The sequence below is a fragment of the Xenopus laevis genome, chromosome 5L, assembly GCF_017654675.1.
Source record: "Xenopus laevis strain J_2021 chromosome 5L, Xenopus_laevis_v10.1, whole genome shotgun sequence".
Classification (NCBI taxonomy): domain Eukaryota; kingdom Metazoa; phylum Chordata; class Amphibia; order Anura; family Pipidae; genus Xenopus; species Xenopus laevis.
The window spans coordinates 127,649,303-127,663,540 of record NC_054379.1 but is presented as its reverse complement, the minus strand read 5'-3'; the positions used below and the strand labels follow the sequence as shown (position 1 = coordinate 127,663,540).

Genomic DNA, 14,238 nt, shown 5'->3' with positions numbered 1-14,238 from the left:
CGTCAAATTTTTTTTTCGAAAAAACGGACGCTGGCGTCAAAAACGGGCGCCGGCGTAAAAAACGGGCGTCGGCATCAAAAAAACGGGCGCCGGCATCAAAAACGGGCGCCGGCGTCAAAAACGAGACGCCGGCGCCGTTTCGCGAATTTCGCGCGAAATTCGTGAATTTTTCCGCAAACCGAAACGCCGCAAATTCGCCCATCACTACCCACAACTAATTCCCTGCCTTGCAGCTTTGTCACAGTAAAGCTCAGACAGCATGCACTGTCCTGGGCTTCACTTTCTTAGGGCTTTCTCACCTGGACAAAGGGTGAAATGTTTTCTTTGTAATACATTCATCTATTTGACCAATTGTGTTATAGATTTCCTTCAACATATTAGTATCTGTTAGTATGCCTGACTTCTTAAAAAAGAATTTTACATTTTACAAAAACAGGATACACCATGTATTCTGTGTATTTCCATTTCCAACCTGATCCTTACCTTACAGACCATGCAAATGGCATGCGGTATTTCCCCAATTTGCTGCAAAATAGCTTTGTTGTCTTCAGTATTTTCTGAGTGGTCTAAAATACATGTAAATATTATTTCCAGAGTCTTTATTAGGGCAAAGATATAAAGAAAGAACATATTAATTTAATATTGCTTAATAACGTGCTATAGATTTCGTGTCTGCTGAATCAACCTTTGCAAATAGACAATCTACAAAGATTTGCTTGAAATAACTTGGTTAATATCTGCATCATTTGGATTTTTTTGCTATTGTAATTGCACCATTTGCTCACTTAACATTCCCCAAACATATCTGCATATGACATTTTTGGGGAAATGTAATATAGGTTGCTAGTGGAAAATATATTCACAATGCAAATAAATATACACATTGCAAATAATTTTGCCTTTTCGAAAATCTTTTGTGAGCCCTTTGCCCCTCATGCAACAGTAGGATAGCAATTGTGAATCTTCTAGTTTGCAAATTAAAACTTAATGAAAAAGTTATGTTTCCTCCAAAAGTTTGAGCCACCTTCAATCATGTCTTAAAATTGTGTAATGTGCAATTAAGAATTGCAAGGCAATAAAAGTCTAATAAAGAATATTACATTGCAATGTGAAAATTTTGTAATGAAATTACATTTCCCCCTTTGTGTGTTCAATATGACATTATTATATAAAAGGATATTCTGCTTTAAAAGGAATCATATTTACCAGTTGGAATCTAAAAATTTTAAGTATTTCTTTTTTGTAGAACAGCTTTCTGATTTCGATTAGGTGGTGACAGTGATGAGCAAACTGAAAGCATCATGTAGTGAAGCAAAAAATAGCCTGGGACATTTGTTCTGATGCACTGAACTATTTTTGCTCATGGGCAGATATTTGTTATAAATGATCATTGAATGAATTACACTGAAAACTCACTGGCAAACTATCATCCTAATTTTCCCTAAACAAAATACCCTAAAGGCTAAAGATACTGTCCTTACATGCCTAATGAATACAACTGGCTTGCAAACATAGTAAACAAATGGATTGACTGGCAAAAGCATAAAAATATATTCAACAAATGGCCTGACAGCTCAATGGCAAATTTCAATTTCAGTCTTTATATTTGGACATTTCTAAAACATAAGAATTTGGGTGTTTGTATTTTTCTGTTTAAGTCTATTAAGTGAATCTACTGTTGAAAATGTTCTAATTTATTGAACTAGGTCACTAATATCTTGAGATTTCTACTGGAACCCTCTTGAAAATTTACAATACCCAGTGTCACCAGAAAAATAACCTTTTATCATGTTAGAAGACTTTTCAGCTGTTATAATTTGTATTATAAATGGAATTTCAATCTGGCCTATTATTATAGATTGCTGAGCTGACGTCTAAACATGTCATAAACAAAACAAATTATATAAAATACAATAAAAATCTTGGCTTTCAATATACCTTGGTGGAATCTGAATTCTTGATATATGGTTCGGCGTTGCTGGCTATATTACCCATCAGAACCTTTTCAATTCTTGCAATCAAAACCACATCTGAATGTGGATTTGTAACAGAGAAAACTGCCTGAAAAACATACATAAGATAGATTTTACTAGCTATTTTATTGCAGGCGACACAGATAGCAACAACTTTAAATATGGAGGCTGTGTATTGCCTCCTGAGCAAACGGAAACATGAGGTCCAATAATTAGCCTTCCAATTTTCTATAATATCTATTTTTAGTCCTACTTTGTATTTCATAAATGTACTGCACAAGGCCGCAATGATTTCATATTTTCACAACAGCTCTTATTAAATAATGTGAACACTGAACACTGATGTCAAAAGCCTTTTTGATTTTCATGGTGAATTTTGCACATATGAAATGCCAAGGAATATTTTTTTATTTCCCACATTGTGCAAAGTTCTCATAGACTTTAATGGTAAACAAATAAAACATTTTTAAGAACTCTGGAATGATTACAAGAAAAGTGTTTTTTTTTCCCCTCAACTTTTGATACATTGGTTGAATTGATATTTTGTCAAGTCCCATGCTGTTCCTTTCTGTCAACAAATAAATGACGCTAATGATAATGCCTGCAAATGACATTACTTGGACCTCAAACTTTACACCTGTAAATGACAGAAATGCTGAGGCAATGATTGTACTGTGGTTTCACTGGATGCCATCCATGACCATGAACCAATTCGTCTAGCTTCACCCATCAGAATTTCCATTTAATTTCCATGAAAAAGCACTCCTTGAGAGCAAGGCATGAAGCAGAACAACAAATTATCAGAACAAGCAAGGGGTCATTGGAATAATAAATACAAATAAATATAAAATACAGTTTAAGATTAAAGGAATACTGTTATGGGAAAAAAAAAATTTTTCAAAATGAATCAGTTAATAGTGCTGCTCCAGCAGAATTCTGCACTGAAATCCATTTTTCAAAAGAGCAAACTGATTTTTTTATATTTAATTTTGAAATCTGACATGGGGCTAGACATATTGTCAATTTCCCAGCTGCCCCAAGTCATGTGACTTGTGCTCTGATAAACTTCAATCACTCTTTACTGCTGTACTGCAAGTTGGAGTGATATCACCCCCCTCCCTTTTCCCCCCCACAGCAGCCAAACAAAAGAACAATGGGAAGGTAACTAGATAACAGCTCCCTAACACAAGATAACAGCTGCCTGGCAGATCTAAGAACAACACTCAATAGTAAAAAACAATGTCCCACTGAGACTCCTTCAGTTACATTGAGAAGGAAAAACAGCAGCCTGCCAGAAAGCATTTCTCTCCTAAAGTGCAGGCACAGGACCAGGGGCAGCTGGGAAATTGACAAAATGTCTAGCCCCATGTCAGATTTCAAAATTGAATATAAAAAAATCTGTTTTCTCTTTTGAAAAATAGATTTCAGTGCAGAAGTCTGCTGGAGTAGCCCTTTTAACTGGTGCGTTTTGAAAAAAACATGTTTTCCAATGACAGGATCCCTTTAAGTGGTTAGTGTCAAGGAGACAAGAGGATGGAGATCCCTGCTCCGTAGAGCTTACAGTGGAATGGAAGGGTAACTTACAGACACAAATAAAAGGATGCTAAGTGCTGTAGGTTACAGTGGGTTCACCTGTTTGGGGTACAGCATCCATTCCTCAGGAAATCCTAGGACTTTTGGTTCCTCTGGTCCACTTGTATGATTTACAGAAGAAGAAATGGTCCCATTTTCCACAGCACTTGAGGTGGAAATCATTTGTCTCACTAAATCATGATTTAAATCTACATGAAAGTCTGCAGAGATCTTCTGAGAATGCCGCATGTCAAAGACAGCCAGGCTGATAAAAAAGGGCTCTATCTGTTAAGAATAAAAAAAGCAACTCTAAGAAGCTGTTTTAGCAAGTAAATTGGCCAGAGTAATTTTTCACAGACATAAATGAGTTTTATTCTCTACTGTTTTGACAGTGATGAAGTGATAAAGGCTATTGTTTATCACTTTGATCCTCACATGCCCTGTTGGATGTTCGGTATTAAACATGGGTTACATATCAAGACCCATTATTTTCAAGATGGACATATCACATATTTGGGAGTAGGGTATGACTGGTGTAGAGTGAATAGCATTCACTGGGCACCAGGGCTTTCTAGGCAAAATGGAACTTATATTAAACACAATTCTAATATGTAATAGTAAAACAGTTGATAACAAAAGCGTAATTGTCAAATTTGACATTTCGTAATATTCACATTATTAAAGGTAATGCTGAGTTACCTTTTTTTTATACTCTATACCTATATACCTACACTGTAGATATATCATAAACTTAAAACTCAGTCCATGAGAGATATAAGAATCTCTTGGTCAATTTATTATTGTAAAAGCCACACATAAAAGTCCATGTATCCCAGACTGAATAAGGACATCTCGGTCTATTCTATTTCTATGTCATAAAATGCTACAACTCTTAGGGGAGACTTTATCTCACTCTAATAAAAAAAAATTCAATTCAACTCCCAAACCCGAATCCCCTTAATTTACCAATAATTCTTCTTGAAAAAAAATTACGCTACAAAATTGTCAATGTCAATTCGAATCATGCCACTTTTTTGTATTGATGCTCCACAAACTCGACCATATTGAATTGTTGAATGAAAACCAGTGCAAACAGCCCAAAACTATTGAGGTAAAAAACATGTTCCAATTGTTAAAGGAACATCTGCCATTGACTTTGGGTTATGATAAATCTAAACAAATTTAGTTATTTTTCCTCTTAAAATTAGAGTTTTCCCCTTTAAAAAGTAGACCAGAAAAAAGGCTTCATAAATAGGCCCCTTATTGTTAGTCTCGTTTCTTTTTCTGCAGTTTCTCTAGCTTTCTGTGCTAATTAACTTGTTTTTTTTATGGTACGAAACAAACTCATGTTGAAGCTGAAATAGCTTTGACTTGTGTGCTAAGATCTGAAATACTAACATACATTTGTTATTGGATTGCTGTCATTTTCTGTGATACAGGCTTGAAGATTCAAACTGAGGGATTTGCAAGACACCATAATCCTTTTAGCTGTCTTCTCCTCAAATGGTTTGATGACAGAATCACATGCAGAAATTTCAGTTTTCTGTAGCTTTGTTGCCTACAATTAACAACAAAAGGGATTAGACAGAAAAAATAAAAAGAGGCTTTATTATTTAAACATTTATTAAACATTATTCAAACATTAATAGCATGCAGTATTCTGCAGGGAAACAATAATGCAGTTCTCACCCATATATCCGGGTCAAGAGAAAACAAATTCAGGCGGTCTAAATTTCTTGCATCTTTTATGGTTTCTTCTGTTTCTGTAATAAACTAGAAGCAAATACAAAAAAATGGTTAGTTTGAATCTAAAAGCTGCTATAGACAAACTGTATGTATTAAATAAGGACTAAGACAGAGATATATTACAAATAGTGATTTAAAGGGCAGAGAAAGAGAGTTTTAAAATAATACTCCCTTTTAATCATGAGAACTGCATTGAATGGTATTGTGCAGTACAGTATACCCTTAAAGCAAAGATCTTCAGACTTTTTAGATTTTTAGGTTTTGGATACATCTCTGAAACACCCTGCCCCAGCCCTGTTTAACCTCTTTCCAGACCACCCGAATTCTGTTCATGGCTGTCGTGGGTATGTAAAAACTGTCACTCAGTTATCAGAATATTCAAGGCAGAAAAAATGATTCTCCCCAAAATGTCACCCCTATTGGCCTTCAGGCTGGGCCCTCCATTTAAAGAATAGTAAAACCAAATAATGAAAGTGTTTTAAAGTAATGGAAATATAATGTAGTGTTGCCCTGCACAGGTAAAACTGATCTGTTTGCTTCAGAAACTCTACTATAGTTTATAAAACAAGCTGCTAAGTAGCAATGGTGGAAATTAAAAAAAGGCTATATGGCACAGGATAAATAGTGGATAACAGATAACATTATGTATAAACAATAGTAGTATTTCTAAAGCAAACACAGCAGTTTACTAGTGCAGGGCAACACTGCATTATATTTTCATTACTTTAAAACAATTTCTTTTTTGATGTTACTGGTCCTTTAATGATTTACACCCCAAGATACAAGGCTTAAATCCAGAACAGAAAAAAATTGTATATTTATTGATTTTTTTTTTATTTATAACAAAATAAAAATAAAAACACTAAGAAATACAGGCATACATTTGCTTTTTGTAACATATTTGGAGCTAAAATAAAGCTTATACATCTGTGCACTATTTATACATGGAAAAATACATGACCTTAATTCAGTGTATTAGTGAATAACTGTACTAGATTCCAAGGTGGAACTCGGTTACAGCACTTGCCATTCAGTAAAGTGGTGTGTCCTAAACCCTCAGAAATTAAACCCAGAGATTAAACCCAAGAGAAAAGGCTGCAAATCTGTGTGACATTCTAATTATGGGTTAGTGTACACGTAGGATCACCAAGGGTTGCCACAGATCACTTACCATCGTTGATAATGGATACCATGATTATACTATGATTATTTCTCAAAAAGATCATTGGAATTTTGCTATTTTTTAATAAAAAGGTTATATATAAATATATATATATATATTGTGGGGATTTACTCAATTGGTGGCTGCAGTGCTTGCATAACATGAAGTGAACAGCAAGTGGAGTTTGTAGACAGTACCGGGCCTGCTCGTTTATTCAGCAAAATAACACAGTTCAAGTGTAAAATGAAAACAGCTTACTTCAGCATGGCATAAATCCAAACAGTCAGGAACTTTCAAGCCCCAGTACCTCTCCCAATGAGTGTGGCTGGCTTGGTTTTAGGGAGCCTGATCTCTCCTCTCAATGCTTCCCCTTTCTCACTGTTCTGAATTGTAAGACTCCTTTTACTACTCAGTCAGCTGAACATGCTCCTGGCACAAAATCCGTAATGGACCTAGGAATGGAAGCTTCATCCCACCCAATGCTCTACAAAGCCTCCGGACTCAAGGACCCAGACCAGAAATTCAAAACAACTCGGAGAAAACACATAAACTATATATCTATTCCCTGGAGCACCTCACCATGTATCTGCACTCCAATCAAGCAATCTCAGGGGTGCATGGCCAATTTTCAATAATATATTCAAAGTTTGGAATAAAACATTCCTGGGCCAGCACTTCCCTTAGTGAAACAAATTATTTTTTATTTTACACACATCACAGTGCTCCAACGTTTCGGTCCCTCTTGGGACCTTTCTCAAGGATAGTATACAATAAAACTTTATATAGTGATCACAATACAAAATGGCGCCAAAGTGACCTCATAGGGTTAAACAATTTGTAACCAATAGTGTTCCATCTAATTTACATACAATCAATTGGTGCACAGGCTTTATATGGAAATTCAAACCACAGAAGATACAGCAGGCATTCACAGATCCCAGGAACCGGCATGGTAAAAGAATTGTAAATTTATTTTAAGCAAATGTAGGACACATCACAGCCTTAAGTGTTTCATGCACTGGGCACTTAATCACAGGTTAACTTAACTTTTACCAAGAACTGCTATGACTATATGAAAAGTCCCAGCTAGTACTTTATATTGAACTCTCCCTACTTGAGCCTGCCAAGGGGAGAGTTGGGCCAGCATAGAGAAACAACGATACATCAAGGCATGTAACAAAACCCCTTGATTTTTCCTAAACAAAATGTGCAGTCGCAAACAGTGCTTTCCATTTTTATGTCACTGTTGCTTATTAGTGGGATCCTTTTTGTGCTTGCTTAGAGTTTTCATAAGGCCATTAATTATGCACTTATTATTACAGATGATTACCTCTTCTTAGCTCCTGTATCTCAGAAAGAGACCTTTAAGCTACATCTGATGTGTTAATGATGAAAATGTTGAGTTATTAGGCTATGCCTGTAACTGGTGTTGGATTTCATCTCCCAGCACATTATAGGAACATGTGAGCACCTGCAGGGGCATAAAACTGGGTAAACTACTGGGAAACCTAGGGGACTTGAGAGGTATATATTTCATGTGGTTTCAAGCCCCCTTGGCATTGAGTGAACTCTGCATTTTGCTTTCTTTTATGATGAACTTGACATACTTGTCAGCCATTCAGAGAAATTACACACATAAATAAAGAAGATTATTGGGATGCACAATGTCCCAAATGGGTATAATGTCTGCCTTGAAGCAATGGGGTCCTGAATTCCAGCTTGGGCCTATCTGCAAGGAGCTTGTATTTGTGCTTGAGATTGTAAGTTCCACGGAGGCAGGGCCTTATGATGTATACTATCTGTAAATTGCTACGGAAGATGACTATGCTCAAAACCTACATATGTCATATGCCCAAGTGAGCAAGAACCATGAAGTGCAGGAGGATTTTGCGTCCCATAGAGGTTTGCAGGGGCCCATTAAAGTATTTTGGCTTGAACTCTAAAATTTGTTGAACCAAACACATAATGAGCGGAGACTTACCTTACTTTACAGAGTCAATTGTCATTTATTGAGTTTACTGTCATTTATAACACACACACACACACATATATATATATATATATATATATATATATATATATATATATATATATATATATATATACACTATATATAGTAGAATGGAGACCAAGTGCATATGAGCTGCTTAACTTTGTTTTGCCAGGGCTGCATTAAACTTGCAGTCTGGCACTGGTATCTTTTCCAGTTGAAAAAGGTTAGAGTATAGGAAAATGGTCTGGAAACTATTCTTAGCTTTGCAAATCTCACACCATTTCCACTGCCACATCTTCCTTTCCCATGGGAACTGTCAACAGTGTTTCTCTGCCATACTATAGATCTCATTTAACACTTCACAGTCAAAATTCCCTTAATTTATTCCAATAATGACTTTGCCATATGTGTTCTGTTCTATCATATACTCCTTCATCCAAGCAATACAAAGAATGATAACTTTTTTAACAGCTGGATTTAGCAGAAATGTTAGAAATCATGTGTACAAACATTATGGGAACCAGTTCTCAAGACTGACTCTGTACTTGAATTTATATTAAAGTCATAGCAGTTATCCTTTTGTTTGTACATTTTCCAGAGAAAGGAATACTATTGCACATTCTCACTGCAGTTCAACTTGATCCATGCAAGGCCACAGTTGTACTGTAAGCTTCTATTAGGAAACTATTGTAGGTTAAATTTTTTCTATACACAAAAATTTCCCGATGCTCATAAAAAAAAAAGTAAAAAATACAAGTTTTTATTCAATCAATAGTACAAAATACAAACATACTGACCCGTGGATCATACAGGGTCAGTATGTTTGTATTTTTTACTATTGATTGAATGAAAACTTGTATTTTTACTTTTTATGAGCATCGGGACATTTTTTGTCTATTGACAATTTGATGATGCTTTGGAAACTGGAGCAAGTCCCTGATACTCAGCTGCCTTAAATTGGACTGGCAATGCAGACCCCCCAAGCTCTTTATTATCTTTTGAATTTTTTTCTATCATGTGTAACATCAGAAAGCAATGCCTATCTCATTAATGTTAAATATGGCAACTAGTTACGAGCACTACTCACCTTTGCAAGGTCGGGGTGTAAGGAGTCTTGTGCAGCATCTGTCTCTTCACGGGGACTTTCAGAAATCATTAGTGGTTCCTCAGAATTTTCTGAAATAAGTTGTTCATTGGGTAATTAGTGTGAATTTGTTTATTTTACACTTAGATAATTACATTGTGTTTATAAATTATGCACAACTCTGCTTTCCTATAGTTTCCATTTCTTTGTAAACTAAATCTCTCATTAGAAATAATTATCTGGGCAGATTAATCTCACCAAATAATAATAGTTATATTGACCATCTCATTCTGGAGATACTGGACCTTAGACATCATTTAGCTAGCAAGGTAAGGGTTAGGATAAAGTTGCCATTAGGAATAGGACCTAAAAGTTTCCCAAATATCCTTGACACATACTTGACCAAGTGTGAAACCCAGGTGATTAGTTCCTAGTGGTATTCAATTCCATCATTCCTCTTTCTATAGACAGTAAGCTATCATATAGTTTGTGTTCATAGATCACTTATTCTTCACTGTATATATACACTTGCCTGAGCAGAGGCCGGCAGAGTTGGAAGGTTCTGTGCACACAACAAGAAAAACTCATCAAACTGACTGGCTATGGAGTTGGGTGTGGGTTTTCACCGAGAACACGGATTAAGGGAAGATCGTAGTTTCAATACAAACCAACTAAATTACATAATGGACATGCTATATTTTCTATACTGAGATTTTAATGCATACTAGGATATTCTCTTTCAATAATATTTAGGTATGCAGTCTATAAACAAGTGCTGATCCAAAAATCCTATCCCGTTGCAGTGTAACATGATCTTTGTACAATTTGGCCACATATACATTCAAGACCAGAGTAATTTAGTTTTTTTGACCCAATGACTGGATTGTTGGGTTGGCCTGACTGGCTGTTTATTAATGAATGAAAACATGATTTCCTTGTTAAAGTGCTGTAATATGCAGACTGTGACTTTAAACAGTTGGGTCTTTATAAGATTGTATAGTCTGAGAAAATATTGACTTCATCATTTTTCAAACCTGATATGGATATGTGGCACCACAAGAAGGTTACGAAACACTGTTTTACGTAAAACTTTAATAGTAGTTTGCTTTAGAGCTCATTTAAGAATTTAATTACATCTTTTTCATTTCTTCCAATTCATGGACCTGTGATTTGCCTCACACTGACATAAGGAAATGTCATTTCCTTTGTGCATAGAAAGAATAGATTGTAGCCTTCATGTGCATATATTAAGTTTACAGGAGCTGAATGGGATGAGTTGTGTTAGAACATTGTGTGCCCAAAGAGGTCATCATATAACATATAGATTTTGTCTAGTAACAAACACATTATAGACTGTTATAGACTGCTTCTAGACACCCCCCTCGTCAACTCAGCACATATTTGCTAAACTTTATATGATAAGGCTGCAAACCATTAGAGCATCAGCAAATGTGGATGAGAATCTGCCCTCCCGTCCCCAGCATATCATTTTTTTTGTTTGGGTGAAGGTGAGGCTGATTATTCCTACACATTCAAAATGCAATACCCTTCTACTAAAAAGCAAACTTTTTAAAATAAAAATATCATTGAATTACCTGCATTTTTATTTCTTACCGATTTTATGATCTGTTAGATCTGTGCTTTTTCTCTCTGTAACCATTCCCTCGGGATTTATTTGCAAAATTTTATTAAGAGTAGAAATCCAGTCATCCATATCTTGCTCGCTTTCAGCTGCCAGCACAAAGTATGTCATATCATTCATTTTCAGCTCAAAGGCATGCTTCCTAAGCAATTTATTCTGATAAAAAAGAAAAGGAAAAGGCACCATTCCTGAATTAGGCATAATGTAAGAAATCCATAGTTCTCTTGGATTATTAGAGATAGGTGCCATCATTTCTGAAACAGAGTTTAGTTAACATAAGAAAGCTAATGAATGCATGAATAGTGGCATTTAACAGAACTAGAAAAATGTTCAAGCAGAGCTCTGGAACAGGTAGCTTTTGCTATAGGCAATCCTTGTAAGTAACAGTTGTACAAAGGATGTCCATGTTCTGGGCTCCATAACCTTGACCTTACATGGACTCTTAAAACATGGACTTGGAGATGATTGTTCTATATTTGCAGCTGAAGTTCCTACCAAATTATTTATCTTCCCTTACATTCAAGGATGGAAAAAACTGAATTCTGTATGAAACTGCCAAAAAGAAGGAAACATGAGGATAAAGTAACTTTATATGACTTGGACTGTCCAAGGAAGTTGAACACTAGATAGGTCTAAGACTACTGTAAATAAAGCGATAAGACAAATTTCAGTAAATCAATGCTATAAGGAAAATATTGCTGCCATAGGATCTTCCTGTTCATATAAACTGAGATCTAGTTTGGAATATGACTTGTGTTAGGAGTACATACTGATGGGCTGATTATCTGCTATGGTCTGGGGTCATAAAAACACTTGTTATGCTACATGAGGCCCGCAGCTCTTAATTTGTAAGCCACGGCAAAAAATTTTTTAGTGAGCATTATGTTGTGTGGGTTTCATGGTATGGTAAGAATTCACTTGCTCTTATTTTCATATTGAATGGATACTGCAAAATGATAACTGCCACTTACCTGCACAACCCCTGTACAAGAGTCTAAAAATATACATCCTTTGGGCTCCTTTGATATTTTTTCATCTTTGTAAAAATTCATAATGTATGAATTATCTGACAGCTGAGTTAACTGGAAGAAGCGTTTCTTGAAAGACTGGAAAGGATCAAGAAAAATAGGAATATTGAAAACAATTTCATGTGCAGATCCGACAACAGCTTTGGACAGGGTCAGTCTAATTGTTATAATGACAAAGTAAGTTACAAACGAATACACTCTAGTTATTGTCTCAATATAATATGTCGATATGCAAACAAATAATGTGCAACAATGTTTCCAGAAAACTGAGTGGGCAGTAAGCATAATTACACATATAGAGTAATATTGTCTGCTTACCCGGACAGTAATGCTATTGTTTACAGTGCTATTGAAATTCCCTTTATACAGCCAGCCAGATTTGAAAACTCCTGATCCTCCTCCTCCACCACCACCTCCTTTAGAGGATGAGAGGGATGTTGTATCCTGAATGAAATTACACAAAGCATTTGTCACATGGAAAAAGCAAAGCCAGTTGCACTGACACAAATCAGTCAAGTGAGATTATTGTCTGAGTAGAATACATTTTACTGCAATCTCAGGAATATATAAATCCTTACTTCATCCTTATCTGCATCCTCATGGTCAACTTCAAACGAATGTGAAGGAAGCTTTTCTGTCTTGGTGCAATTTCTGTTTGGAAATACAAAACATACATTACTGAATTGGAAACACTCGTTGTTGTTTCAAAGTAGTCATTCTCTCTTAATGGTTTGCTATACAACATGAAAGTTATTTTTCCAGTGAGCTATAGAAAAATCTAGGGGCAGATGTATCAAGGGTCGAATTTCGAGGGGTTAAATCCCTCGAAATTCGACTGGGGAATAGAATCGAATAGGCAATTCAGACGAATTTACGTGCCGGCGAATAGTCGAATGGGCGAATATTCGCCCGGCGAATAGTGGCACGATCGAATATTCGATCAAAGGATTTTCCTTCGATCGAATGATCGATCGAATGCCTTTTTATTTGATCAAAAACTTAGAAAACAAGCCTATGGGACTTTCCCATAGGCTTTTAAAGCAATTCGGTAGGCTTTAGGTGGCGAAGTAGGCAGTCAAAGTATTTTTAAAAGTAACAGTACTTCGACTATCGAATGGGCGAATAGTCGCAGCGTTTTTGTGCTCGATCTATTCGAATCATTCTAATCAGGCGAATTTATGCCAATTCGATAGTCGAGGAGCACAAAAAACTACTAGAAATTTGAGTATTTTTCCTTCGAACTCGAACTTAGTGAATGGGCCCCCTACAGTATATTACATCTTAAACTGATGATTTTCAGATGACTTTAAAGCAAAAGAATATTATTGATATACAGTAGTAAACACTGTTTTTAGTTGCTTTTGAATAAAAGGTGTTTTTTGCTTTGTTTCTATTATTTGTATTACCCCGGTATAGTTAGCAACACAAACACAATAAAAACTAAATAAAACAATGACATTTTCCATAGTGACCTATTAACTCACAATTAGTCAGTTTAATGGATTAATTGCTTTTTTTCTATATAATAATAATAATGATAATAATAATAATAAAACAGTGCCTTCAACATATTAGCTCATAATTATAACTGATATAAAACAATCTTACTTTTTAATATTTAGGACATTTGTGTTCTACATCAAATAATCCTTATACAGAAAACTTTTCTACTCTATATTTATATTGAGAGAAACATTGAGGCTACTACCCCTGTGGACAGACACTGCAGGTTTCCCATCTCTGGCTTAGACATATTTCAGAAAACTACAGTGTGCCAACGAATTTAAAAATGCTATATTTCTCTTTATTATTGTGCAGCATACCACAATTAGGGTGGTAGTCATAAAAAACTTTGTAGTACACACAATATTATAGCTCCCACAGGTATTATAGCTCCCACAGGTACGGCCCACTTAAGAAATACTCCAGGTGTCTGTGACATGAAAACTGGACCTGACAATGTCTTAGTGGCTCAAGTGCATGATGTCTGTTGCATCCACTTAATGCAAATGTGATTTGATCTTGTCTATGGCATATG

The 14,238-nt window shown here is 35.6% G+C and overlaps 1 protein-coding gene across 8 annotated transcripts in view; it reads right to left on the bottom strand.

Annotated features, from left to right (window-relative positions):
• The window catches only part of dock10.L (dedicator of cytokinesis 10 L homeolog), a 161,155-nt gene that overhangs the window by 71,642 nt on the left and 75,275 nt on the right, over positions 1–14,238 (bottom strand). For all 8 annotated transcript variants that reach the window (XM_041563380.1, XM_041563376.1, XM_041563381.1 and 5 more), the window contains exons 5-14: positions 12,779–12,851; positions 12,519–12,644; positions 12,144–12,278; positions 11,145–11,328; positions 9,534–9,622; positions 5,235–5,318; positions 4,948–5,103; positions 3,606–3,830; positions 1,939–2,061; positions 484–566 (exon numbers count right to left, since the gene is read on the bottom strand). In XM_041563380.1, coding sequence (XP_041419314.1) covers positions 484–566; positions 1,939–2,061; positions 3,606–3,830; positions 4,948–5,103; positions 5,235–5,318; positions 9,534–9,622; positions 11,145–11,328; positions 12,144–12,278; positions 12,519–12,644; positions 12,779–12,851 — 1,278 coding nt within the window. The remainder of the gene's footprint in view (positions 1–483; positions 567–1,938; positions 2,062–3,605; positions 3,831–4,947; positions 5,104–5,234; positions 5,319–9,533; positions 9,623–11,144; positions 11,329–12,143; positions 12,279–12,518; positions 12,645–12,778; positions 12,852–14,238) is intronic.